The sequence below is a fragment of the Emiliania huxleyi genome (genome assembly GCF_000372725.1).
Source record: "Emiliania huxleyi CCMP1516 unplaced genomic scaffold EMIHUscaffold_24, whole genome shotgun sequence".
NCBI classification, from domain to species: domain Eukaryota; phylum Haptophyta; order Isochrysidales; family Noelaerhabdaceae; genus Emiliania; species Emiliania huxleyi.
In genome coordinates, this window is record NW_005200250.1 from 432,316 (window position 1) to 456,750 (window position 24,435).

At 66.0% G+C, this 24,435-nt stretch overlaps 10 protein-coding genes across 10 annotated transcripts; 7 read left to right on the forward strand and 3 right to left on the reverse strand.

Moving 5' to 3' along the window:
- Positions 1-1,574: 1,574 nt before the first annotated feature.
- Positions 1,575-2,309, forward strand: EMIHUDRAFT_205489 (hypothetical protein; the record flags this gene model as incomplete). Its single annotated transcript, XM_005778822.1, has 3 exons — positions 1,575-1,919; positions 2,007-2,225; positions 2,298-2,309. The coding sequence occupies 3 exons, from the start codon at positions 1,575-1,577 to the stop codon at positions 2,307-2,309; spliced, it is 576 nt and encodes a 191-aa protein (XP_005778879.1).
- A 95-nt stretch (positions 2,310-2,404) lies between these two features.
- Positions 2,405-3,317, reverse strand: EMIHUDRAFT_450279 (hypothetical protein). The gene is made up of 2 exons (XM_005778823.1): positions 2,863-3,317; positions 2,405-2,775 (listed from the first exon to the last, which is right to left on the reverse strand). Exons 1-2 carry the CDS (start codon positions 3,111-3,113, stop codon positions 2,730-2,732), a joined length of 297 nt encoding a protein of 98 aa, XP_005778880.1. The 5' UTR covers positions 3,114-3,317; the 3' UTR covers positions 2,405-2,729.
- A 252-nt stretch (positions 3,318-3,569) lies between these two features.
- On the forward strand, positions 3,570-5,213 carry EMIHUDRAFT_205491 (hypothetical protein; the record flags this gene model as incomplete). Its single annotated transcript, XM_005778824.1, has 3 exons — positions 3,570-3,648; positions 3,898-4,379; positions 4,479-5,213. The coding sequence occupies 3 exons, from the start codon at positions 3,570-3,572 to the stop codon at positions 5,211-5,213; spliced, it is 1,296 nt and encodes a 431-aa protein (XP_005778881.1).
- Positions 5,214-7,873: 2,660 nt separating this feature from the next.
- MSRB11 (methionine sulfoxide reductase) lies at positions 7,874-8,455 on the forward strand (the record flags this gene model as incomplete). The annotated part of the gene is made up of 2 exons (XM_005778825.1): positions 7,874-8,071; positions 8,108-8,455. 2 exons carry the CDS (start codon positions 7,874-7,876, stop codon positions 8,453-8,455), a joined length of 546 nt encoding a protein of 181 aa, XP_005778882.1.
- An 821-nt stretch (positions 8,456-9,276) lies between these two features.
- On the forward strand, positions 9,277-11,415 carry EMIHUDRAFT_205493 (methyltransferase; the record flags this gene model as incomplete). The annotated part of the gene is made up of 1 exon (XM_005778826.1): positions 9,277-11,415. The coding sequence occupies one exon, from the start codon at positions 9,277-9,279 to the stop codon at positions 11,413-11,415; it is 2,139 nt and encodes a 712-aa protein (XP_005778883.1).
- Positions 11,416-11,599: 184 nt separating this feature from the next.
- On the forward strand, positions 11,600-13,045 carry UROD2 (Uroporphyrinogen decarboxylase; the record flags this gene model as incomplete). The annotated part of the gene is made up of 2 exons (XM_005778827.1): positions 11,600-12,442; positions 12,637-13,045. The coding sequence occupies 2 exons, from the start codon at positions 11,603-11,605 to the stop codon at positions 12,973-12,975; spliced, it is 1,179 nt and encodes a 392-aa protein (XP_005778884.1). The 3' UTR covers positions 12,976-13,045.
- An 82-nt stretch (positions 13,046-13,127) lies between these two features.
- On the forward strand, positions 13,128-14,555 carry EMIHUDRAFT_450281 (hypothetical protein; the record flags this gene model as incomplete). The annotated part of the gene is made up of 3 exons (XM_005778828.1): positions 13,128-13,424; positions 13,504-13,723; positions 13,826-14,555. The coding sequence occupies 3 exons, from the start codon at positions 13,128-13,130 to the stop codon at positions 14,395-14,397; spliced, it is 1,089 nt and encodes a 362-aa protein (XP_005778885.1). The 3' UTR covers positions 14,398-14,555.
- Positions 14,556-17,043: 2,488 nt separating this feature from the next.
- On the reverse strand, positions 17,044-18,428 carry EMIHUDRAFT_205498 (hypothetical protein; the record flags this gene model as incomplete). Its single annotated transcript, XM_005778829.1, has 3 exons — positions 17,044-17,504; positions 17,598-17,629; positions 17,836-18,428. The coding sequence occupies 3 exons, from the start codon at positions 18,426-18,428 to the stop codon at positions 17,044-17,046; spliced, it is 1,086 nt and encodes a 361-aa protein (XP_005778886.1).
- Positions 18,429-18,923: 495 nt separating this feature from the next.
- Positions 18,924-20,609, reverse strand: EMIHUDRAFT_435073 (hypothetical protein). The gene is made up of 3 exons (XM_005778830.1): positions 19,820-20,609; positions 19,653-19,745; positions 18,924-19,491 (listed from the first exon to the last, which is right to left on the reverse strand). Exons 1-3 carry the CDS (start codon positions 20,591-20,593, stop codon positions 19,039-19,041), a joined length of 1,320 nt encoding a protein of 439 aa, XP_005778887.1. The 5' UTR covers positions 20,594-20,609; the 3' UTR covers positions 18,924-19,038.
- A 2,709-nt stretch (positions 20,610-23,318) lies between these two features.
- On the forward strand, positions 23,319-23,726 carry EMIHUDRAFT_58065 (hypothetical protein; the record flags this gene model as incomplete). The annotated part of the gene is made up of 1 exon (XM_005778831.1): positions 23,319-23,726. A coding segment is annotated over one exon (408 nt), but the record flags the coding sequence as incomplete, so codon positions are not given.
- Between the last annotated feature and the right edge of the window lie 709 nt (positions 23,727-24,435).

Below are 24,435 nucleotides of genomic sequence, written 5' to 3' on the forward strand. Positions count from 1 at the left end.
GGAGGTGGAGGGCGGCGGCGGCCTGAGTGGCGGCGGCGGCGGTGTGGGGGAGGTGGAGGCTGGCGGCGGCGTGGGTGAGGTGGTAGGAGGCTGGCGGCGGCGTGACCGTGAGTGGCGGCGGCGGCGGTGTGGGGGAGGTGGAATACGTGGAATACGGGTGGAATACGGCAGAATACAGGCCTCTGGGAGGTCATTTGGAATACGTGGAAAACGTATTCAGACAGTAGGGTGAGGAACCCCACACAACCCTAAAAAAGAAAAGCAAGCGCCGAAAACCCGTTCTTCGATCAGATCTCACACGACTGCACAATGGAAATGGCAAATGCGCGTTCGGACGGAAGGGACGGACGATGATCACCGCGGCCGCGCGACCTGTGTCTCCCGCGGTTCAAGAGCCGGTCGCTGGCCGCCAGGTCCCACCCGACATTACGGCGTACCCTCCGGCTTCGTGTCAGTCGCTTATGACCCTCGCCGGGGTGGCGTCCCTACAGCTTCATCTCCACTCGGAGGCAGCAACGCGCGCTCCAGCGGTGGAGCAGGTTGCGAGAGATGCGGAGCTTATGCAAGTGCGCGTGGCTGAGGCGGAGCAGGCTGGGAGGGATGCGGAGCTCGCGCAGGGTTGCGAGGCCGCTGAGGCTGCACCTGCGAGCACCTCTCCCGGGGAGGTAGCGACGCGGCCCGGGAGAAAGTGCGAACCGCGCAACCCCTCCACGGGCAGCTTGCGTCAACAGGTGGTGGAAAAGTGTTGCCCTAAGTGCGGCCCCTTCAAGCGGACATACGACAGGCTGGCCGTGGGGAGCATCGTCGCATCGCTTAGGTTGAACGGGCCGATGGGGGGTAAACGCCGGCACTTGCTGCGGGGCAAGGAACTCTGGCTTTATCTGTGCAGAAGGCACGATCATCATATGTGCTCGTCCGAGATCCACAACGTCATCCGCCGGGACACTCGGCACGTGGTGAGCCAGGGAAAATGGAACATATCCCGGCCTGCAGTGCCTGGTGAAAATCTGCCGTCGTATACGCCCACACCGTGTTGGACAGGTTCTGAGGGTTGAACTTGAAGCTTCTGAGGGTTTGACATTCCACAGACCCCCTCAGCGATCTCTGATAGTGATAGGTAGGTTCTAGGTGTACTGGGCGCCCTGACCCCTGTCTATCCACAGTGGTCAGTGCACAGAGTCACAGACTGTGTGAATCCGCCAAAATATCTGAAGATCCTACTATAGGATTCTTCAGCTCCAGCCTGGGGGGAAGGCCAGCCCTGGGCAAAGAAACCAGTACCTCAACCGGCTTCCCTGAGCGTCACAGCTCGGTCAGTGATCGCGCCGGCCGGACACCACTGTAACGTCCGTTCCGGGCATTTGAACGCGACCTTCGGGGGCAAAGACATGGGCTCTCTGGCTCAGACACTGGACTCCTCTTGGTCCCTTCTGATGCCCTAGGCCACACCTGGGCCTTACCTGGGGCTCTAGGGGGCGGGCGGGGTTTGCCCCCCAAACTGGGGATCTTAAAAAAATCGCGGCGCCTACAGTACACGCTTTTGCCCTGGGCGCAGCCGCCTCGCTCCCAAGGCAATGGACGACGCCTACGAGTTGGCGCCGGCGCGCCGGCGTGACGACAGCGCGATGCACATGCCGACCACGAGCGGTCCAGGCGCCGACGCCGAACCGAGCGTCAAGCCGTCCTGGGCAAAGAAATTCGAGGAGGAGAAGAGCGGCAACAAGCCGGAGCGGCTGCGTGGCAGGGTGGTGCGGTGGAACGTCAAGGGCGGCTGGGGCTTCATCCACCGCTCTGACGGGCTGGGTGACATATTCGCCCACCAGCGGTCGCTGCACAAGACGGGCTTCCGCAGCTGCGCCGATGGCGAGGAGGTCGAGTTTGAGGTGGAGGTGGCGGCGAGCACGGGCAAGCTCGAGGCGGTGCGCGTGACCGGCCCGGGCGGCGCCGAGGTCATCGGCACGGAGCGGCGGCGCCGGGCCGGCGGCTCCGACTCTGGCTCAGACGAGGAGGAGGAGGAGAAGCCAAAGCCTGCGCCCGCCGAGGCTGCTGCGCCCGCCGCGCCAAAGCCGCCGTCGCGGCCGCCCACCGCCTTTGTCCCGCGCGGTCTGAAGCGGCCGGCGACTGGCGGCGGCGGACGGAGCATCCCGCTGCCCAAGGCCAAAGCGCCCAAGCCGGCAGAGACGGCGACGCAGTCTTTATCGTTGGCCGATGCTGCGGCCGCCGATGTGGCGGCCGCCGCGGCGGCGGCTGCGAGGGAGGGGGACGGCTCCATATAGGGACACACTCGCTCCATATAGGGACGATCGTAGAGATGAGAGAGGCCGCGGGAAACGATGCGTCTCCCACATGCGCAAACTTTTTAGTGCGTGTGCCGCTCTACCGCGGCGGGGTCGGAAACGACAAATTTTCTATAATTTAAAATAGATCAGCGCGCCGCGCGCGACGAGACCGACAGGACACCGCGCCCGCCCCGACGAACCAGCCGCGCCCGGGGAAGCGGGGTGTCGCCAACACACCGCCCGCGCGTCCGGGTTCCATCTCGAATCTCCATGTTGCAACATTGGGCGACTGATACATATGCAACGCAGGCGCTCAGTCCGGGGGCTGGTGGCGTCGCGCGAGGAACTGAATCGCGACTGCAGACTGCACACTCTCACCCTGGAGAGCTGCGCTGGTGGCGCCTCCGAGATGGAAGCAGGGAGCGGGACGAGGCGGCCGCCGTCCGCCGCTCAGCAGGGCGAATCGACGTCCCCGTCCGCCTTGCGCGTCCCCGCGCTGCGTGCGGGGGGAGGGGAGGGAGCAGCTCAGTGAGCAGCTCAGGCGCGCTCGGGACGTTGTGCGGGCGGAGAGGGACGCGCGTACCGGCGGAAGCCTCCTCCCGTGACCATCTTGCGGTCCTGCCACAGCCGCATCATGCGCAGGCAGCCCATGTGCTTCGCCTCCGCTGCCAGGTCCATCGGCGTCTTGCCGTCTGCGTCGGCACCCTCGGGATCGCTCCCGGCGTCGAGGAGCGCCTTGACGCAAATGCCGTGGCCGGCTACGGCCACGTGGTGCAGCGGCGTCCGCTGCGCCGTGTCCACGGCCAGCGCGTCGGCGCCGGCCTCCAGCAGCATCCGTATGATTGGAACGTGGCCAGCGCGGGCGGCGGCATGTAGCGCCGTGCAGCCGTCGCTCGCAGCACACGCATCCACGACGCAGCGGTCATCGGCGAGCCACGAGCCTATCGTCGCTGTGTCGCCCGCCGTCGCCGCTTCGATTACCCGCGTTGGCAGTGTGCCGGAGGCAACTGCGTTGGCCTCGACGTCACCGAGGACTGGAGAACGATACTTCTCTCCCGGCGGCCGTGGCGGCTCGCCGGAGCGACAGCAGCAGAGGAGCAGCAGCAGGAGGAGCAGCAGGGCGGAGGCGGCGGCAACCAAGAGGCGCGGCTCGTCGCCAAAGGGGGGCGGGAGCTCCATCAGAGCGCTCTGGGCAGTGAAAAGGACAGACTGGAGAGATGAGTGGGGGCCGGGATGGCGCCGCCACCTCAAGGGACTTGTTTTTCTTTCTTTTGCACTTTCGAGTTCTCTATGTATGTGCGATTTCGGGGCCCGGGGTTGTGCGTTTACCTCAACAACTTGTTTTTCTTTCTTTTGGAGAGAAAAACAAGTTCGAGTTGAATCACAGTGCGATTTCGGGGCCCGGGGTTGTGCGTTTACCTGCGAGCTGACTGCATCTACTGGGCCGCGCGCGGCGAGTGCGAGAAGAATGCCGACTTCATGCGCTCAGAGAAGGGCGACTGCCTTCCCTTCTGCGAGGCCGCGGCGAAGGCGGCGGCCGAGAGGGATGGCGGCGGCGAAAGAGGCAGGGAAAGAGATGGCGACGGCGGCGGCTGTGAATCACAGTCTCGCGCCAGAGGCAGCGTCTTCCTCTCTGGCACCATCGAGGAACGGAGGGCGTCTACGCCCTTTTCGGAGCCCTGCTCCACCTGCCTCCGCATCCTCGTCGGCCCCGCCCACTTTGGTGGCCGCACACACCAGCTCCAGCTTCACGCCGTGTCGCTCGCGCTAGCTGAGCGGGGCCATGCGGTCACGTACGCCACGGCGCAGGAGACGGAACAGCAGCTGGCGCCGCTGCTCGGCCGCGTGCGTATCGTCGGGGCGGCTGAGGAGTGCTGGCCGCTGCGGCTCGACCTGGAGCTGGCGCTCCGCGCTGCACGCGGCGAGCCCGAGGCGCAGGTGCGCGCCGACCTCCTGGACGCCGCCTGCGACGCCGCCGAGCGCTTCTTTTGCGACGAGCGGATTCGAAGCCTGGCCGACGAGCACTTTGACGTGGCGGTAGTCGATGTTGGCGCTCTCAGCGGCCACCTGCTCGCCGACGCGCTGCACCCGTCGCCGCAGGTGCACTACATGTGCTACCCTCCGGCTGCCGGACAGGGCCAGGGTCGGACAATCCTCGCGGCGGCCGCCGCCGCCCGCCGCGCTGGCCCTCGTCTGCAGGCGCTCCGCGCGTCGGTGGGGGCGCCTCCAAAGCAGGAGTGCAGCAAGTGCCACGTCCTCACCGTCGTCGGCCACAGCGCCGCCTTTGTGCCGCCCGACGCGCGCGCAAGCCTGCCGCTGGGCGCAGAGAGCTGCTGCGGCTCGGTGCTGGCGTCGCAGCCGGCGGAGCCGCTGCCGCCGCCCCTCGCGGAGTGGGCCGACGCGGCGGGGAGCGGCGGCTTTGTCGTCGTCTCGCTCGGCTCGTGGGCCGACGGCGCGTGCACGGCGCTCGGCAAGGACGGCGCCGTGCGAGACGCGCTGGCCTCGCTCGGGCTGCCCGCGATCTGGAAGACCACTTTTTCCTCCTCCTCCGGGGCGCCGAATGTGCGCACCGCGCCGTGGCTGCCGCAGCGCGCGCTGCTGGCGCACCGTTGCTGCCGCCTCCTCGTGTGCCACGGCGGCGCCAACTCCATCTCCGAGGCTTGCGGCAGCGGGGTGCCGGTGGTCGCGCTGCACGTCGCCTGGGACCAGCCGCAAAACGCGGCGAGGGTCGCGGCGCTCCGACTCGGGGCCGCGCTGCCGCTGTCCGAGTGCACCGCCGCGTCGCTGCTCGCCGCCATGCGCGGCGTGCTCGACGACCCGGAGACGCCGCGCCGCGCCGCGGAGATGGCAGACGCGATGGCGAGGCGCGACTCGGGTGCCCAAGGCGCGGCGAGACTGGTGGAGCGCGCAGTGCGGATGGCGGAGAGCAGGTGAGGGCTGGAAAAGAGTCTCGGTGTGAAGGGTAAGCATTCTGATGCTGCCCGCCATAAAAATTGGTTTACTTCTTTTCGTGCGAGGGAGCTTTGTTGTCCTTCTCCCAACGGGAGCGGGGAGCGCATCGCGACACGGAGGGGGGCTGGGCTTCGTGCGAGGGATTTCCCTTCTCTTTTTTGAGAGCGCCTTCGTTGTTAATAGTACAAACCCAAGCACTTGGAGCACTTGGAGTGCAATCATTAGCCTCACATCCAGCGAGGGCCGGGGAGCCCAATCTGCAATCTCCTTCTCCAACAAAAACTCGCGATGTGCCGCCGCTCGCGCCGCCTCGCCACCGCCGCCACCGCCGCCCCCTCGCCAGACACGCCGCCGCCCGCACGCCTCCTCGACCTCCCCTCGGAGCTCCTCGAGCGCGTCCTCTCTCGCTGCCACAGCCCCGCCGACATCGCTCGCGTCGCGGCCGTCTCGCTGCTCTTTCACGACTCGCTCGCGGAGGAGGGCATCCGCTTGCGGGCGCAAGAGCGCGGCTATGAGCTGCCGGCGGTGCCAGAGGGTGAGGGCTGCGCCGTGCGGTGGTTGTGCTATTCGGCGCTGCTGTGCGAGTCCAACCCGCCGGCGAGGGCGGCGGCAGGCCAGTCTCACAGCCTCTTCATTGACGGCGAGGGGCGGCTCTCGTCGTGCGGCACGGAGGGCGAGGAGGACGAGGAGGAGGGGGACGAGGAGCGTTCAGGCCTTCTCGGCCACGGCGAGGGCGTGCTGCGGCTCAACACGCCGACCTGCCTCCCCTCGACGCTAGGCAGCGAGCGCGCTGTGAGCGTGTCGGCTGGACTTTACCACAGCCTCGCCATCACCGCCGACAGCACTGTCTGGACCTGGGGCTATGGCTACTTTGGCCAGTTGGGCCACGGCGACGAGCAGGACCAGCTGCTGCCGAAGCAGGTCGAGGCCTTGGCTGGCCAGCGCGTCGTCGCCGTGTCGTCAGGAGGCGGCCACAGCCTCGCCCTCACCGCAGACGGAAGTGTCTGGAGCTGGGGCCATGGAGACGACGGCCAGTTGGGCCACGGCGACATGCAGGGCCAGTCGCTGCCCGAGAAGATCGAGGCCTTCGCTGGCCAGCGCGTTGCCGCTGTGTCGGCAGGACACGACCACAGCCTCGCCATCACCGCCGATGGCAGCCTCTGGAGCTGGGGCGATGGAGGCATGGGCCGGCTAGGCCACGGCGACGAGCAGGACCAGCTGCTGCCCAAGAAAGTCGAGGCTTTCGCTGGCCAGCGCGTCGTCGCTGTGTCGGCTGGGTGCGACCACAGCCTCGTCATCACGGCCGATGGCGCCGTCTGGAGCTGGGGCGCAGGAGGCAATGGCAGGCTGGGCCACGGCGACCGGCAGCGCCAGCTGCTGCCCAAGAAGGTCGAGGCCTTTGCTGGGCGGCGCGTCGTCGCTGTGTCGGCTGGGAGCGGCCACAGCATCGCCATCACCGCCGACGGCGCCGTCTGGAGCTGGGGCTGGGGAGGCGGGGGCCGGTTGGGCCACGGCGATGAGCAGCGCCAGCTGCTGCCCAAGAAGGTCGAGGCCTTCGCTGGCCAGCGCGTCGTCGCCGTGTCGGCTGGAGTCGCGCACAGCCTTGCCATAATCGCCGACGGCGCTGTCTTTGCCTGGGGCGAGGGCGAGTGCGGCTGCCTAGGCCACGGAGAGGACTTGTCGAACCAGCTGCTGCCCAAGAGGGTCGAGGCGTGGGCGTAGTGAGAAGGTCGGGGCTCTGGCGCCCCTGGTGCGCACGAGCGCGAGGCCGACTTGGCTCTGGCGCATCTCGACCCTTTCGATCCGGACAGGAGCATTTCATTTTCTTTTTTCTTTTTCTAGATGAGATGGAGAGGGGGGACGCGCACTGCTTCTGCAGCGTGCACCTCGCGATCCTGTACCGTGTTTGTTATGACCCCCCCCAACGAACATCTTCTTGGTCGCCGGCTCCGCAGCTGGCGGCGCGGCGGCAGGGGCTGGCGGCGCCGCAGCAGGGCGGCTCGCGGTCGCGCTCGCGGGCGGCTCCGTGGCCTGCGCCAGTGCGCCTGCCGCTCATGGCGGACAGCGCGCTCGAGCTGTGAGTGCGGGTGGAGCTGCACGATGACGTCGCCGCCCTGCGTCGCGGTGAAGGAGACCGAGTACGGCGCGTCGCCGTCGTTCTTCTTCGCCCGCGTAGACGAGCGAGCGCGTAGACCGTAGTCGCACACCTGTCGTTGGTGGTCAGTGAATCTGCTCTCCGTGCAGCGCTCGGCGGCGCCGACGCGAGCGAAGTGCCGCTTGAATGCCGCCATGCGTTCAAACTTGCTAGCCGGATCATTCAAAGAAAGCTGTTCTTTGCGCTAGGATTCCATAGCGGTGTATTTCTTTGGTGCACGGAGCTAAGTGCCTCGCCACCCTCGCAGGAGTCGCTTAGGCGGCTCCCGTGGTGTACCTGTGTTCGTGCCAGTGCGCGCCAGTCCCGTGCCCAGTGTTGTGCGAGGGAGTTTTGTTGTAAGATTCTTCAAAGAACGATCGCAGTGCCCGAGAGCATCGTCTTTCAGCTCCCTCCGCCGTACGCTACGCTCCCTTCGGAGAGATCCCCAGAGTCCTACCGCGCTCCGGATCCTCTTTAGCTCACGCCCTAGCAACGGCCCGTAGCACGCATGTTCCTGCTGGCCCGTCTCTCTCTGAGTGTCGTGCCGACGCGCCGCCTGCTCCCGGCCTGCCGTGCACTGCGCACGACTGCGACACTCAAGGCTGACCTCCCCGACAGCGAGGACGGATGGCGGACGGTGCTTTCGCCCAACCAGTTTGCGGTGCTACGCGGCTCTGCGACGGAGCCGCCAGGGTTCAGCGAGCAGGTCGAGGGCGAGCTGGAGTACACGCTCAAGGGGAAGTATAAGACCAAGTACCCGTCCGAGGGCGCGTATGCGTGCGTCGGCTGTGGCGCACCGCTGTACTACGCGCGGCAGAAGTTCAACAGCGGGTGCGGCTGGCCCGCCTTCTACGACGGCGTGCCCGGCGCTATCGAGGAGCGGCCGGACGCAGACGGCTCACGCGTGGAGATCGTGTGCGCCACGTGCGAAGGCCACCTCGGCCACGTCTTTAAGGGAGAGGGCTTCCCCACGCCGACGGACGAGCGGCACTGCGTCAACGGCATCTGCCTGAGGTACGAGCCGACGGCGGAGCAGCCGGCCGAGGTGCAGGCGATCCCTGCCCTGACACCAAGGCAGATCCCGGACTGAGAGCCGCGGGTAAATGTGTCTGTAGAGCTCTCCTTCAGCCAGCAAGCAGCATCACGTAGCTAGCCACCCCAATAGAGAGATAGCGAAGTGATGACGATGGAAGCGGGAACCAGGAAGCTTCTATTCAACCACGATTCGCATTTTCCATTCCGCTCCAATCCGGGAACGCGACCGGCGCGGGTGCCGGTGGTTGCAGGTTGGGAGTCTTGGGCGTGGTTCGAATCCACACGAGCCGAAGGTGATGGGTTGAGGGCTTGAGACTGAAGCTCACCCAGTGAGGAAGTGAGGAACTGCTCGGTCCTCAGGCTCTGTCCTCTGATCACATGCTCAACAAGATGCTCCTCTCTTGTGTAGCATGCTCTCGATCGGCGGTCACACCGCCCTACGGGCTACGGACACCGCCGTCACTCCGTCACCGCCGACATACACATCTCCCAGTGAAGATGGTGGAGAGAGGGGATGACACTGCTTCAGCAGCGTGCACCTCGATCCGGTGCCGTGTTTCTTTCACAGCCTTGTTATGAGAAGGTGCGCGACACGCAATCACGCAAGTGTTGCGAGCAGCGTTGTTGAGATGTTCTGCGCAGAAAACCAGCCGCGCAACTCTCGCGCCGAAACGTGCTATGCCGTCGGTAATCCCAGCAGATGACCTGCTGCGACGCGGCTCGACTCGCGTCTTCTCATGCACTCCTGCGGATGGCACATCTCTCGCGCACGAAGCGGGGCCGGCACAGCTCAAGCGGGCGCAGGCCCACCACCGCAGCGGCGGAGGTATCATTAGTGAACAGCCGTCAATATCGTGGGCGTCTGTTGCAGCGGGCATGATGCTCGTTCGCAGCGGCAAAGTTAGAGGGAAGCTGGAGGCCACGCTCCTCGGTCGCGCGCGCTCGACCTGGATGCCTCTCGCACCGCAGCTGGGCCTGCTCCTGCTGTCTAGCTGCGAGCCCGGCGATGACGGCGCTGCCTCGACGCCAGACTGGCTGAGAGGGCAACAGCTCGCCGGTGGCGGGCCAACGGTCCGATGGAAATGCTACGTCGGCCTCGACCGGCTCGGACAATCTCTATGGCGGAAGACAGCGGCACTGCTGCAGTCCCTCTCGGACGAGTTCCCGCAGCGGGAGTTCTACCTCAAGATGGACTCCGACGCGATGATGTTCCCGCGGCCCCTTCTCCGCTTTTTCGAGTACCTCCGCTCCAACAGCCCGCCCGACGCGCCGCTCTACTTTGGCAACAACCGCATCTCGCAGCGCGCAAAGTTTTGCAGCGCGCCGCACTGCCTCCTCCGCTCACCCGCGTGGCTGGAGTTGACTCGCAACGAGAGCTCCGTTATCGACCAGGCCGCCGCCACCGCGCGTCAACACGAGGCACCGTCGTATGCGCAGGGCGGCTTCTACGGCTTCAACCGGGTTGCGCTTTCGGCGCTCACACGCGGCCGCTGCCTCGAGGGCGTGGCTGCCGCGGTGGCCGCGTACAAGCCGGGCCTCCACCTCTTCGAGGACGAGGCGGTCGGGCTCTGCATGCACCTGAGGCGGGTGCCGCTGCTCACGTGCAGCTGCTTCTATGACTGGGGCCCCTGTGACATCCGCCAGCCGAGCAGCTGCCGTGCCGACACGAACAAGACGCAGATCTGCCGACTACCGCTCTCGGTGCACAAGCTCAAGGAGGTCTCGTGGTACGACGGCTGGTGGAGCTTCATCGATGGCCGCGAGCAGGCGGCGCTCGCGGCTCTCGACCACTGGCAGGCGCACACAGCGATGCAGCACGGCGGCGCTGAGGAAAACATGCGGCGGCGGCAGCGGCGGCGCTCCGGCGGGCACGGGCTGAGAGTGCTTCGCGAGGAGGGCTCGCGGGCGGCGGAGACCGCGCGCCTGCGACTGCACCCGCATGTGCGCCTGAGAGGGAGCGATTCCGATCGCAGCCACGCCGCCAGTAGCCAAGAAGGCTTCGCTCTCATTGGCGAAACGCGCTCGTGCGCGGCGCGTGTGGCCGCCCAGCTGACTCCGGACTTGTCCCCGGCGCTGCCTCTTGCGGACTTGGGGCCAACGCGCAGCGGGCTGTACGTCCGGCCGCGCACATCGGACCACCAAGTGGTAGCACAGGTGGCGCACGAGTACCCCTCCCTGGTCAAGGCGGTGCTGCAGAGCGGTTTGCCCGTGCGCGCGGTCCTGGACGCGGGCGCCAATGCGGGCTACTCGACGCAGGCGTTGGCCACCGGGCTGCCCGGCTCGTACGTCGTGGCGCTCGAGCCCGAGGCCGACAACTATGCGATGCTGCGCCTCAACACGCGCGGCTTGCCGAACACGCTGCCACTGCGCGCGGCGCTGTGGGCGCCAGGAGCGACGCACGTGCAGCTCTACAACGGCACAAACACCCACACGGCGCGACAGTGGCAGTTCCGGACGTTGCCGCTCGCGGCCGAGGCCGACACAGTGGGCGGCGGATCGTGGGCGGCCAGACGGGGGCAGCAGTGTGCGGGCGGGTGTGCGGCCGGCGCAGCCGTGCCTTCGGTGCCGGTGCCCACGCTCCTCGCACAGCTATGCTTGCCCAGGTTCGACCTGGTCAAGATGGACGTCGAGGGCGCGGAGGGCACCATCTTCGCCGCAGGCGGGGGCGAGCTGCAGTGGCTGAACGGCGTCAGGTTCCTGTACTTCGAGGCCCACGAAGGGATGGCGCCCGGCTCCGAGGCCCGCACGCTGGCCGCGCTGCTCTCGCACAACATGACCGTCCTCGCGGCGCCCGACGAACGCGTGTCGGACCACATCTACTTTGCGTGCGGGCGGAGGTCCGTCGCCGACGCGCTCTGCACTGCCACGTGCATGCAGTGGAGGGCCTCGTCGAGGGCGCTGCAGGGGATGTGCGCGGCTGTGACGGATGCCGCCACCGCGGGCGCAACCTACTCGAGCGTGTGGAGACGCAGGGTCGGCAGGCGACGCGCCCAGGGAGAACGAATCGGTGAGTGAGGAAGGGGTAACGGCTTCTCCTTGCGTGTGTGAGAGAGGGCAGCTGGAGAGAGTGTGTGTGCATGTGCGTGCGTTTGCTAGATGAGACGTGAAAACACACAGATCTCTGGAGTGGAGGGAGCGACGGGAAAACCGAGAAGGCGATACACTCGATAAACAAGACAAGAGAAAAAGAAAAACGGTTGCAATGGCATTCTCGCTCCTCGCGGGCGCTATCTCGCTCCTCGCGGGCGCCCGCGCACCGCGCGTGATATGCTCATCGGCCAGCGCCGCGGCCGCGCCGCCCGCACCCGCCTTCGCGCCGCTGCAGAACGACCTGATGATCCGCGCCGCACGCGGCGAGGAGGTCGAGCAGACGCCGGTGTGGCTCTTCCGCCAGGCTGGCCGGCACCTGCCCGAGTACACCGAGTACAAGCAGACCAAGGGCAAGAACTTTCTGCAGCTGCTGCAGAGCCCTGAGGACGTGGCCGAGTGCACGCTCCAGCCCGTGCGGCGCTACCCCATTGACGCCGCCATTCTCTTTTCCGACATCCTCGTCGTCGCCGAGGCGTTCGGCGTCGAGGTGACGATGCCGGGCGGCGTGGGGATCCAGGTGCCGGGCCACCTGACCGGGCCCGACGACCTCGACCGGCTCACCATCCCCGACGGCGAGGCGGCAGCGGCGGCCCTCGTGCGCGAGAGGCTGTCGCACGTGACCGAGGCGGTGACGCTGATCCGGACCGAACTCGCGGGCAAGGTGCCGCTGATCGGCTTCTCGGCGGCGCCGTGGACGCTCTTCTACTACATGGTGGGCGGCTCCTCCAAGAAGAACCAGGAGGCGGGCGAGCGCTGGCTGCGCGACCACCCCGTGGAGTCGCAGCGGCTGCTCGACGCACTCTGCTCGGTCGTCATCGAGTACATGAGCGCGCAGGTGGCGGCGGGGGCGCAGCTGCTGCAGGTCTTCGAGGCGATGGGCATGTTCGTCTCCGAGGAGAGCTTCGCCGCCGCCTGCCTGCCCAGCCTGCGCCGCATCGCAACGGAGATGAAGGCGCGCCGCCGCCGGCTGCCCGCCGGCCTGCCCTGCGCTGTCACTTGCGCTGCCCGCCGCCCTCTTCCCTCCCCCCTCGCCCTCCCCGCGCCCGCAAGCCTCGCCCCCCCGCGCTGCCTCTAGGCCCGCCACCGCAGACCTGCCGCAGCTCTTCCCAGAAGCTTCCCTTGACCCCTCCCGGAACCTTCCCACAGGCGCGCCACCCCGAGGTGCCGCTGCTCGTCTTCCCGCGCGGCGCCGCCTACTCCCTCTCCGACCTGAGGGAGGCCGGCTACGACGTCCTCACCCTCGACGCCTCCGCCGACCGCGACACGGTCCGCGCGGAGCAGCCGGGCGTCTGCCTGCAGGGCAACTTCGACCCGGCGCTGCTCGTGAGCGGCACCGAGGAGAGCGTGCGCGCCGAGGCGCAGGCCATGCTGCGCAAGCTGGGCGGCCAGAAGCTCATCGCCAACCTGTGCGAGGGCCTCGGCGGCAAGGAGAAGCCCGAGCTCGTCCGCGCCTTTGTCGACGCCGTGCACGAGTACCGCGACTGATGAGGGGGGGAAGGGGTGCGGGTTGGTGGAATGTGGGGGGTAGACGCTCTGAAGGCGAAAATTTCGCCCCAAATTTGGGCGCACGCCACAACAGCGACGCCGCCGAGGAGTTTGCTCCCGTGACGACACGTTGATCTCAGCTTCTCCTCTCGATGCCTGACTACGACTGGAATAGTCCCAACATTGGGTCGGCGATCGGCATCTCTGTCGGCGCCGGCCTCGCCACCGCGGTGGGCGGCGCTCTCGCCTTCTGCCCCTCCGTGCTCAAGAGCGTGCCGCCCAACAAGATCCTCGCAGTCGCGCTCGCGCTCTCCGCGGGCGTGATGCTGTACGTCTCCTTCATCGAGATCTTTGTGAAATCGTACGAGTCCATCGTCGACTCGGGCCAGACCACGGGCGCCGCGTCCGCCATCACCACCACCTGCTTCTTTGGCGGCATGTTCATCACAGTGCTGCTCGAGGCGCGCGCCCGAGCCCGAGCCCTGAGCGCATGGCCCGGTTCCTCACCCGCCCTGCGCGTGCCCGCAGATGTTTGTCGACTGGCTGCTCAAACGCTACGGCGGTGCCTCCGAGGAGGGGCACTCCCACGGCCTGCCCAAGACTGCGTGCGCGTGCGACCCAAAGGCAGAAGTGCCGACGCCGGACCAGTCGGCCGCCTCGCTGGACGGGGAGGGGGAGGGCGACACGGAGGGCGACGCCGAAGCCCCCGGCGCCAGCGCCGCGAAGCAGGCGGGCCCGGCGGCTTCGGGTGCGCTTCCCCCGTGCCGCCCTCCCCCCGCTCCTCACCCTCGCGCGCCCTCGCCGCACTGACCTCACCGTGGGTGTGCCTCACCGCGGTGTTCTGCGGCAGGCGTGGTTGTCGACGTCGGCGGCACGGGCGGTGTGGTCAACATCGTCGACGGCGGCGGCGGCGCGGCGAGCAGCGCCGAGCTCCAAAAGATGCTCGAGTCGGAGAGCGAGAAGAAGAAGCTGGCGCGGATGGGGATGCTGACGGCCCTCGCCATCGGAATACACAACTTCCCCGAGGGGCTGGCCACCTTTCTGGCGACCCTCGAGGACGAGAAGGTGGGCGCCTCCCTCGGCGTCGCCATCGCCGTCCACAACGTGCCCGAGGGGCTTTGCGTCGCGATGCCGGTGCTGTACGCCACGGGCAACAAGTGGAAGGCCTTTGGGTGGTCGCTGCTGTCGGGGCTGACCGAGCCGATCGGAGGGCTCGTCGGGTTCGCGATCCTGCAGCCCGTCTTCACCGACCTCGTCTTCGGCATTGTCTTCTCGATGGTGGGCGGCATGATGGTCTTCATCGTGCTGCACGAGCTGCTGCCCGCCGCGCACCGCTACATGGGGTCGCAGTGGAAAGCGACGGCGTGGCTCGTGCTCGGCATGTTCATCATGGCCCTCTCGCTCGTCCTGTTCAAGCTCTAGCGCTGGTCCGCGGTGCGCGTCGCTCGCCAGCCCGCGCGGCGAGGGGGCGCACGTCGCACCGCGCGCTAGCGCGCTAGCGCTCTGAATTGCACGCTCGTCCTCACGGTCTTCGGAGTTTGTACGTCAGCCGAGCCGTATTAACGTTTCCGGATAGATCTAAACCCCGGTGCCAAGGACGGTGGGGAAGATCCCGACCTTTGGAAGCATGAATGAGAGAGATTTTTAGCAATACCAAACAACTCTAACACTCACACGTCATTTGGGGCCTGGAGCCCTGTTCACGCGCGCGCGAGACGTGCAGACAGGGTTGCCAGGTGAGAGCGAATGGCGCGGTTCACGCCTCGCACAACAGAGAGAGAGATGCGCTCTGCATGGTGGGACATAAAAGAGAGCGAGTACTTGGGCGAGTAGGCCGTGCGGTCGACGCTGCCGCGCGCGACTTTGCGCGCGAGGCGGCGCAGCTTGAGAACGGCGGTGGGCGAGAAGCCGCCGCCGAACGTCTCGTGGAGCAGCAGGTTGAAGTTGTTGCGCTTGACAATCTCTCTCTCCCACCTGAGGGAGGGTGAATGAGAAGAAGAAATGTTGACAGAAACGGCGTCTTGATTCGCTCGATCCGTTCGCTCGCTTCGCGAACACAGCCGGGATGACTCCTCGCCAAACGCCTCTTCTCCTGCTCGCCTGCTTGGCCGCGCCGCTCGAGGCGCAGACCGCGGCGACGCCTCGCTGGTTCTCGACGCCCGGCGCTTGCATGACGGCCAGTGGCAAGGGCGCTTTCGACGAATATTGGGGCCTCTCGATACAGGACTGCAAGTCCCAGTGCGAGCAGGCGTCCGGCTGCCTCGGTGTTGAGTACACCGCGTTTGGGCCCAGCAGACCCGCCGGAGAGCGGTCCCGCTGCGAGCAGTTTAAAGACCTCCCGTTGACGCACGCCGTCCCCGCGTCCTCTGCCATTTGCCTCGTCGCCGACACGCCCGCGGCGAGGGCGTCGTGGAAGAGCAAGATTGACGGCCGCGCCGCTCATGACGCCATCGGCAATCAGATGATGAAGGGGCGCACGCGGCAGACGCACAGCAGCCACCGCAGCGATTGCATCGAGGCGCGCACCGTCGACTCCCTCCCTCCGCACCCTCCGACCTCTCGCCCCTCCGATGCAGACCACGCGCACTACCCGTTTCTCGCCTCGCCCAGGTGGCGAAGCGCGCCCTCATGGACATCACGGGGATGGACATGCGCGGGTGAGGGCCACGTCGCCACAAGAGCAAGACACACACGGCCGGAGGATAGGTGGAGACCAGCGGCCGTCCCCACCCCGGCTAGGTGTGAGCTCGATGGCGCGGACCTCTCGAAGCTCAACATGAACGGCGTCATGTTCGACCGCGCCGAGCTGCAAGGCGCCAACCTGGTCGAGGCCACGGCCGTGGGCTCCACCTTCTTCAAGGCCACGCCATCACACTCTCGCTAGCTTGCCTCTCCACGCACGCCACCCAGCGCTCTCGTCCTAGTACACCCCAGCTGTGTCGCTCTCGATACCCCTAGGCAGTGGCCACACAACACCCCTACCTAAGCTCGACCCTGCCCCTGCCCCCGCCCTCCCTTCCCCCACCCCCCCCACGGCCACGCCGCTGAGTGGCGCTCGCCGCGCAGGCTCTCATGGCGAACTCGAACTTCAAGAAGGCGGTCCTCTCGGGCTCGTCCTTCGACGCCGCCGAGATGAGCTATGCCGAGATGCAGTTCGCCACTTGCTCGGGCTGCACCTTCGTGGGGACAAACATGGAGGGGGTGCACTCACCCCACACACACGCACCGCACTCGCCGTCGCAATCCGCAAACAACCACCCTCTCTCTCCGCACACACAGCACAGCACAGACCGTCACCTCTCAACTGCTCACACTCACAGGCGATGCTTGCATCTGGCACCTTCACAGAGTCGAACATGGACAACGCGAACCTCGCCGGCGTGGTCGCGGGCAGCGCCGGCTTTGAGAAGGCGTCGCTCAAGGGCGCGAACTTGCGAAATGCGGCGCTGGCCGGCGCGAGGTTCGCGGAAGCGGACCTGGCCGGCGCCGACTTCACGAACGCCCAGCTGACGGTCCAAGGGGGGGTCGTGGTGGAGCTGCAGAATGCGCTCAACGTGGACAAGGCTGTGGGACTCCCGAGCGTTTAGAGTAGAGGATGCGATCCGCGCCGCGGCGCGCGCCACACACACAGTCAGACTCAGAGCATGACTCAGAGTCCGCAACGTACGACACCCAATGGGTGTCTCCGGCCTGATCTATTGGAGGTCACGGCGGGGCGCACATGTGACTCAGTTTGTCGTTTGTGACACATGAGTCATGAGTTGACTGTTGTGTGGTGTTGAGTCTTGAGATATACTCAAATTACACTACGAACCCTGGTGACGTGGCTGGTGAGTGGTGTGTGTGCGTGCTGACTGCTGTGGTGTCTGGAGCGTCTCGTCAACTCTCTTTTCTTGTTTGGTGCTTATCATACACACTCAACATTTTCAGCTTCCAATGTCTAGTCTTCCAACTTCTAGGCAGCAATCCAGGACGCAGGAGGTTGCAGGTTGGAAGGCTCCACCTGCACCTGCACCTCCGACTCTAAGTGTCTATTAGACTCTAACTAAAGCAACATGATGTAAAGGCTCACTCGACCACCCGCTTGAGCCTGGTGCTAGAGGTGAGCCCGCCGTTGCATCCACCGTAGGTGCCGGGGCTTTTGCCGACCTGCGCTCTCCGATCGCGGCTCATCGGGGACTCGCAGTCGGTGTCGATGTCGGAAGCGTGGTGCTTGCCCTTGCGCGTCTTGCGGCCGCCGGACCCTGGCTGCGGCGCACCGCCGGCCGAGGAGGAGCCGCAGCAGCGGTGGCGGAAGGCGAGCACGGCGAGCACGAGAAAGACGAAATACGCTCCGACGAGCAGCGCCATCCGCCCTCTCGAGAGTTCGATCCGAGGACGCCAGCGCTGCCACGCCACCGCGCCCGCCGCACTTGCGGACCCGGGTGAGCGATCCAAATCGCCGCCGTGGCCGTTGCCTGTGGCAGTCCTCGCCTCAAAGCCCGCGGATGGACCCGCGGCTGGCGTCATGGGGTCCTCACGAGTGGAGCCTACGGCGAGGGAGGCGCACGCGTATACACCTGTGCAGGCACACCGGAAAGAGGGGGGTGCACATGCGCGCCCTTGCCGGAGACGCTCCCGACGTCGATGCCGCCCACCTCCTTCCGTGTGCGCCCTGCCACCTGCGTGCCATCTGCGCCCTGCCATTTGCGCTCCGCCATCTGCGCCCTCTCCGCCGTCCTCGCTGCCGCCGCCCTCGCCATCTCTTTCCCTGCCTCTTTCGCCGCCGCCTCCCTCTCGGCCGCCGCCTTCGCCGCGGCCTCGCAGAAGGGAAGGCAGTCGCCCTTCTCTGAGCGCATGAAGTCGGCATTCTTCTCGCACTCGCCGCGCGCGGCCCAGTAGATGCAGTCCTCCGTGCGGTTGTCTGCTCGCCCGCGCTCGCTCAGAGTGTGGTTGTGGCACGACGCGGCGCACTCAAGCTCCATGAAGGCCGTGTTGCGGAGGCACTCGCCGGTCGCCACCCACTGCTCGCACATCGCGTTCTTGTCGGGGAGGGAAAACCTGTCCTTGCACGACGTGGCGCACTCCACCGACATGAAGTCCGCGTTCCGCGTGCACTCGCCGAGCTCCGCCCACTTCTTGCACTTGTCGCTCTTGTCCTGCGGAGGTGCGCCCTGCGTCGTGCATGAGCTTGCGCACTCGAGCTTCATGAACACCGGGTTCTTCTCACATTCGCCGTCGGCGGCCCACTGAGTGCAGAGCGGCAGCTTGTCTGGCAGCGGGACGCTCCGCCGTTCTCCAGAACGTTTTTTCGCGCACGACAAAGCGCACCGCACAGTCATGAAGTTCACATTCTTCTCGCACTCGCCGTTGGCGGCCCATTGAGCACACTCCTTGTTCTTGTCTTCGAGGCAGATCGCGGCTGCGAGCCAGTTCAGTAAGAGGTGAGCGCATAATCCAACCGAGAGCTGCATCGCAAAGTCGAAAACGTGCAAGCGCGACGGCGGTTCGGTGGCGTCTCTTCACAGTGTTATTGAAGGGAAATACGCACAACCCCGGGCCCCAAAACTGCACAGTGACAGTCAGACATGCAACACGGGGTCCCAGGGTGCAGGGGACGCAAGCGTCTCTTCATACTTGACGTCGTGGGGCTGCGGGTGCGCGTGCGTATGGGTCATGTGAAGAGGCCGGTGTCCGAGTGTCGCGCACACGCTGGCACACGCGTGAGAAGCTCTAGGGGCCAAATGATGGTGAGTGTTAGGTGTGTTATTGGCCTCTCTCGATGTTCTGTGGCTGCGCGTCTCTCGCGGCTCACAAGTGACGCGCGTGACGCCCACAGCGCCACACGCACACCCACAGGTGCACACGCACAGCGGGGTCAGCCGCACAACCCAGAGGCCCCCAGAGCGCAGCTGGCAGGTACGGCAACGGGTGTTTAGTTTAGTGTTTCGCGGTCCCCTCCAGCATTCGTTGATTAATTTGGGGATTATATGAAAAACGTGGTGCCCGCACGCCCTCCACCTCACTGTCACCGCGACGACAGCTTCCTCTCAGCTCACAATGCCCACGCAGACGTCCGTGATCTCACCTCTCGGGCAGCGGGACGAGGTGGATGTGCTGCGTGGCGGTGCACGAGGGGGGCACGTACTGCATGAACTCGCGCAACAGGTCGGGCTCGTCCGAGAGCAGCGGCCCGAACGAGCGGCAGAGGCTGAGCGCGCCGCTCGGCATGCGCGTGCAGCTCTGCGGCGTCAGCGCGGCGAGGGGTTCGTCGAACGGCATCGCGGCGAGCAGGGCGTGCATCTGCTCGAGCTTCCGCGGCCGGTTAGCGTAGCGCGCGCAGAGCCGCTCGACGAAGCTCGAGGCGAGGCCCACCGCCGCCTCTTGCGTGATCGAGCCGGGGTCGTCGGTGCAGGCGGCGTAGGCGGAGAGGCTGCGCGGGAGCGCTTCGACGCGGTACCCCTTTGGCAAAAAGGCGTTGAACTGGGCAAGGAGTGGGCGGTGGTTGGCGAGGCAAGCCGAGACGTCGCGCATCACCTGGCCGCGCCAGAGGGGCAGGCGGTGAGGGTGGGGCCACGGGCGCGGGGACGCGACACCAGAGGGACACGCGTGCGCGCGATACGTTGGCGTGCGTGTGCGTGTGCGTGCGTGTGCGTGTGCGTGCGTGCGTGTGGACGGCCCGGCCGGAGGCGCCGCGCCTCGACGGTGCCGGCGCGGCCCTCCTCGAACGCCTTCATCGTCTGCACGAAGCTCTTGAGTGTGGCCGGGTCTCCACTCAGGGCCTCGGCAACCTGACGGTGTGAGCGGCGGCGGCGGCGCAGTGAGGAGGCAGCGGGGAGGGCGGCGCGGCGCGCTGCTCGCACACCTTGAAGGCGTACCCCTCCGGCGTGACATCCGCCACCTCCACCCCCGCAGGCGCCGGGGCCCTAGCAGGCGCCGCGCCGCTCGGCTTGCAGCCTGGAGCCGACGGACGCCGTCCGGCACCGCGGCCTGCGGGGAAGAGCGAGCTCTGGCCGGCGGGGGACGCCGCCGGAGGGTCGGGCGCGGGGCACGCCGCGTCGAGCACCGCAGCTCTCCTCCTTATCACCTCCGCGTCGAGCACCGCAGCCTCGCTGGAGCCGCTGGCGGCGGGTGCGGGGAGGCTGGGGCGGGCGGCGCCGTGAGAGGAGGTGCCGCGCCCCCAGGAGAGGAGGACGGGCGGAGCTGCGCCCTGCCGCGCGACGCCCTTTAGCCGGAGCGAGGGCGCTGGGGCGGAGACTGGGGCGGGCGGATGCAACGTCGGCACCTCATCTGGCGCTCCCGCCTCGGGCCCGAGTGCCTCGAGGGCTGTCTGCGACCGAAACTCGTACCCATCGATCATGTTTACGTCGATCGTCACCACGGCGGCCGCGCCGGCCCGCGTCTTGCATTTCTTCTTCTTGTGCGAGCGGCGAACGGCCGCCACGACCCCTGAGCGCTCGGCGCACCGGCTCGCGTGCGCCTCTATCTTGTGGATGCTGAAGCTCTTCTCACAGATGGGGCACGTGACACACTGCGAGAACTGGAACTGGCTGCCGCCGGAGTGGCGCCGCTTCTCTCGCGGCGCGGCGGCAGAAGTGGACAAGTGGGCGTCGCTCGAGGAGCCCGCCACGCCTGCCATGGCGGGCCTGCTCACACCAGACCTCTTCCGGCAAAAAGAGAATTCTTATCCACTAACACTGGCACGACAAGGGCGCGGACTGGCGCGGACTGGCACACACAAAATAAAAAGAGAAATTTTCCACGCGCGGCTCCCTCCTTTTGGGTTGTCTGTTTTCTTTCTTTCAGGGCGGCTCGCACTCTCAGCGCCCACACGCACGCACACACACACACACGCACACACACACACACACACACACACACACACACACACACACACACACACACACATGCATGCATGCATGCACAGACACACAGCCCCTTCTCCTTCCCCCTCAAGGACGAGGACACACACAGGACGCACCTCTAGCGAGGCCCGCATAGTATGTGGGAGACTCCTGCCGCCGCCCCTGCCACCCCTGTGTCAGTGTGCCTGTGGGTTGCGTGCGAGAGACTGCCAGTGAGAAGCTGGAGGCAGGTCGCTAGACTGAGATGTGAGATGAGACCGCCAGTGGAGTTGGGAGTCCACTGTGCACCGCGCTGCGAGCCTGTCGTGGTCCCTTGTTCAGGAGCAGGCGGAGAGCCCCACCTTCTGTGCCCTGGTCGTCCTTTCCAAAATCCTGCTCGTGCAGGTGTGGACCCTGTCCTCCTCCCCCATCCCTCGTTTCACGTTTGGGTGCACTTGGAGCACTTGGAGTGCAGTCATTAGCCTCACATCCAGGGCCGGGGAGCTAAGAAGCGCACCCTCCCAGCGGCCGGATGATCGGGATCGGGTTACGGGCTAGAGAGCCCTAGCCCTGGGGGGTGCGCGTTCGCAGGAAAGGGCCGTAAAGTAAACACGGGTCTCCGAGGGTTGGTTCCGTGTTACCGGGTCTCCCCTTAACTGCAGAACGCCCCCTCTACTCGGAGCTAACGGACACACAACACTGTACTCCACGCACGTACACAGATACGCCTCATGTGCGCCCGCCCGACTCCGGTCCCCGAGTCCAGGCTTCGGCCGGACTGTACTCTCGAAAGTTGATCAGATACGACGCAGCAATGCGCTTTTGAACGCTCTCTTCGAGCGCCAGAGACTCCATGTCGAGCCGCCGCCGCTTCGCAGCCATCGAGAGCACCAAGGAGCAGGGGCTCGTCACTAGTGACACGCCGTAGCGAGAAAAAGAAAACGAGCTTCGAATATCCGCGATCGCCGCTTTTAAACACCGTGTAGATGGCACGCGGCGCACGCCGCGTACGCCTGCTCGATGCCAAAGGCTTTCCCGCCGCAGACACCCTCCGTGCGGTGCTCGGCTGGGTCACCGGGGGCGGCGCTCTGCTGGATCGGGCGATGAGCCTCGACTCGATCAAGGGCGGCACGCGCCTCACCGACTCGTGTGTGATCCCAGATGCAGCCAAAGCTGCAGGATCCTTTGTTGTCTGGAAGAGCAAGGAGCGGTACGGCAAGCGCTCCTACATACGCGTGCAAGGACGGCGCACCCACCCGCCGTCAGGCATGAAGAAGACGCGGAAAGACTTGACTTGGCCGCGCACAGGGTCAGGCCGCCTTCGCATAGTCCGACTGCACCGCTGGATATGTGCGGCTGTCCACGGGCCTCCGCCGAGCAAAGACCACGAGGCTACTCACATATGCGGTAATTCGGAGTGTATTTGCGCCAGCCACATCCGCTGGCAGCCAAAGCCCGAGAATCGCGAGGATGTGATTTTCCACGCGCAGCCCTGCCGTGCGGGGACGGCACGAAAGAGCTGGTGAGGCAACGGGAAGAAGGTGCCACAGCGCTGATCACCTTTTAAATAGCGCTCTTGATAACAGGGCAGGCAGTTCCCGACGGGGGACACCCGCCCCGGCCCGCTGGAGTAACCGAATGTCCTGTGGGGATCGTGAGTGTAGCTAGCGTGCGGCAGTGTGGGAGATGCCCTCGGGTCGCGTTGAACGCAGGCCAAGTCAGGTTTTTGCTCATGGTGCATTCACTCACACCACCGCAGTACAATCGATTGAGTCCGGGTTTTTTTATGCGTATGATTGTAAGGGCGTGGGGACCCGCCCCAGGACAGGCTCTGGCGTATGATGGAGCGCTCTGGTGCCGAGGAGAGCCGCTGGCACGAGGTAGATGTGAAGCCACGACGGGTCGATACAGCAGGCCGACCAGAGAGTGCAGAGTGAGCACTGCCCCTCTCCAAGATCGACTCCTGTGGAGAAGCCCGCCTAGGACCATCAAGGGGAGGCCAGGTACACTTGACCCGCGCAAAGAGCTAGATGCAGCCGTACCCATTCTACGGCCTCAGAGCGTATGCCTTGCCGCCGGACGGTGGCGGTCGTGACCTCGTGTCGGTGGTTGGGCCGTTTTGCACGACGGCTGTGGCGGCGCTCTGGAGGGGAGGGCGGCCATTTTCGGGTGGTGGATGACCGGCTTTTGAGGTCTTGCAACCCTAGCTGTGACAGCTTCGGACAGCTCGCGCAACCCTAGGAACAGCGGGCGGGCTAGTGTTGATGCCACTCAGCCCGGGACAAGACTGGGGTGGTGGAGGTCCGAAATCACGCCGCTATGCCTCGGCTCCAGCGAGGCCTCTCAGGCCCTAGCTCAGGTATATGCAGAAGCCGGAAGCAGGGAACACTCACCCCCCAGCACCAGTCTTCTAGGTGGAGGCGGGCCCGCTGGTATCGTCGGGAAGGTCGAGGAGGGTGGGTGGATGAGCGAGAACCTGACAAGGCCTGTACCGCCGCGAATACACACATGACCCGGCTGCGCATCCTCTGCTTTCACTCCTTTCGGCTCTCGGGCGACAACATGCGGAAGCAGCTGTTTGACCTCGCCAACCTTGGGGCGTCGCTCGCTGATCTGGCTACACTCGACTTTGTTGACGGCGGCCACCGGCTGGGCGACGATGCGCTGCCCGAGCGACTTCAGGCGCTCTTTCCGCCGCCGTACTTTGAGTGGTGGAATGCGCGCGAGGGCGCGGGCGGCACGGCCATCTATGACCACCTGGAGGCCAGCCTGGCAAAGGTGGAGCGGCACATTGCAGAGCACGGCCCGTACGACGGCTATCTAGGCTTCTCGCAAGGTGGATGCGTCGCACACACGCTCAGCCTCCTCTCGATGCGAGACCCCTCCTTCGCCTCGCGCGTCCCCGCCCCTCGCTTTGCCATCCTCCTCTCCTGCCGCCTCTCTCGCCACACCGAACACTCCGAGCTTGTCGCTGGCGCGGCTGCTGCGCCGCTGCCGCTGCCATCGCTCGTGCTGTACGGCGGCAAGGACACAGACGTGCCGCCGGCAATGACGCGCGAGCTCATGGCGACACTCGACCCCGCGGGGGTGCGCGAGATTTATTTGCCGCTGGGAGGGCACCGCGTGCCCAACCTGGGCGAGGAGGAAGTGGCGGTATTTAGGCGCTTCTTGAAAAGCGTACAGTAACAAGAAGCGAAGGCCGAAGCAGTAACTCACACTGCCACAGGACGGGGGCACGCTCTCACTATCCATCTTCTCTCGTGTACGGCTTTATCTCGAGGTGGCGGAGCACACTTCCACTTGCGAGAGGTTCAGAGAGGAGCATGTGAGAGATGTTACTGAGATGACAGATGTGCAGGAGATGTGTGATCTGTGATCTGTGAGGGGCCGCCCGCAGGCGCATTTTGTATACCGAGGCGGTGCCCGGTGCCGAGCGCAGGCAGAGCCCACCGGTCGGACCTTAACGCGCTTAAGGTCCTCCGGGCCCCTTTAGGGAGGCAAACCCTGGCCGGCCCTTAGAACCCCAGGTAAGGCCCAGGTGTGGCCTAGGGCATCAGAACGAGAAGGGACCAAGAGGAGTCCAGTCTGAGCCATAGAGCCCATGTCTTTGCCCCCGAAGGTCGTGTTCAAATGCCCG

Coding starts and splice junctions, on each gene's coding strand:
- EMIHUDRAFT_450279 (XM_005778823.1), bottom strand. CDS start 3,113: ATGCTGCTGGAGGCCGGCGCCGACGCGCTGGCCGTGGACACGGCGCAG. Junction 2,776..2,862: donor ACGGGAGGAGGCTTCCGCCG/GTACGCGCGTCC, acceptor CCCCGCACGCAG/CGCGGGGACGCGCAAGGCGG.
- EMIHUDRAFT_435073 (XM_005778830.1), bottom strand. CDS start 20,593: ATGGCAGGCGTGGCGGGCTCCTCGAGCGACGCCCACTTGTCCACTTCT. Junction 19,746..19,819: donor CGGAGGGGTACGCCTTCAAG/GTGTGCGAGCAG, acceptor TCACACCGTCAG/GTTGCCGAGGCCCTGAGTGG. Junction 19,492..19,652: donor GCCGCGCCGGCACCGTCGAG/GCGCGGCGCCTC, acceptor TGGCGCGGCCAG/GTGATGCGCGACGTCTCGGC.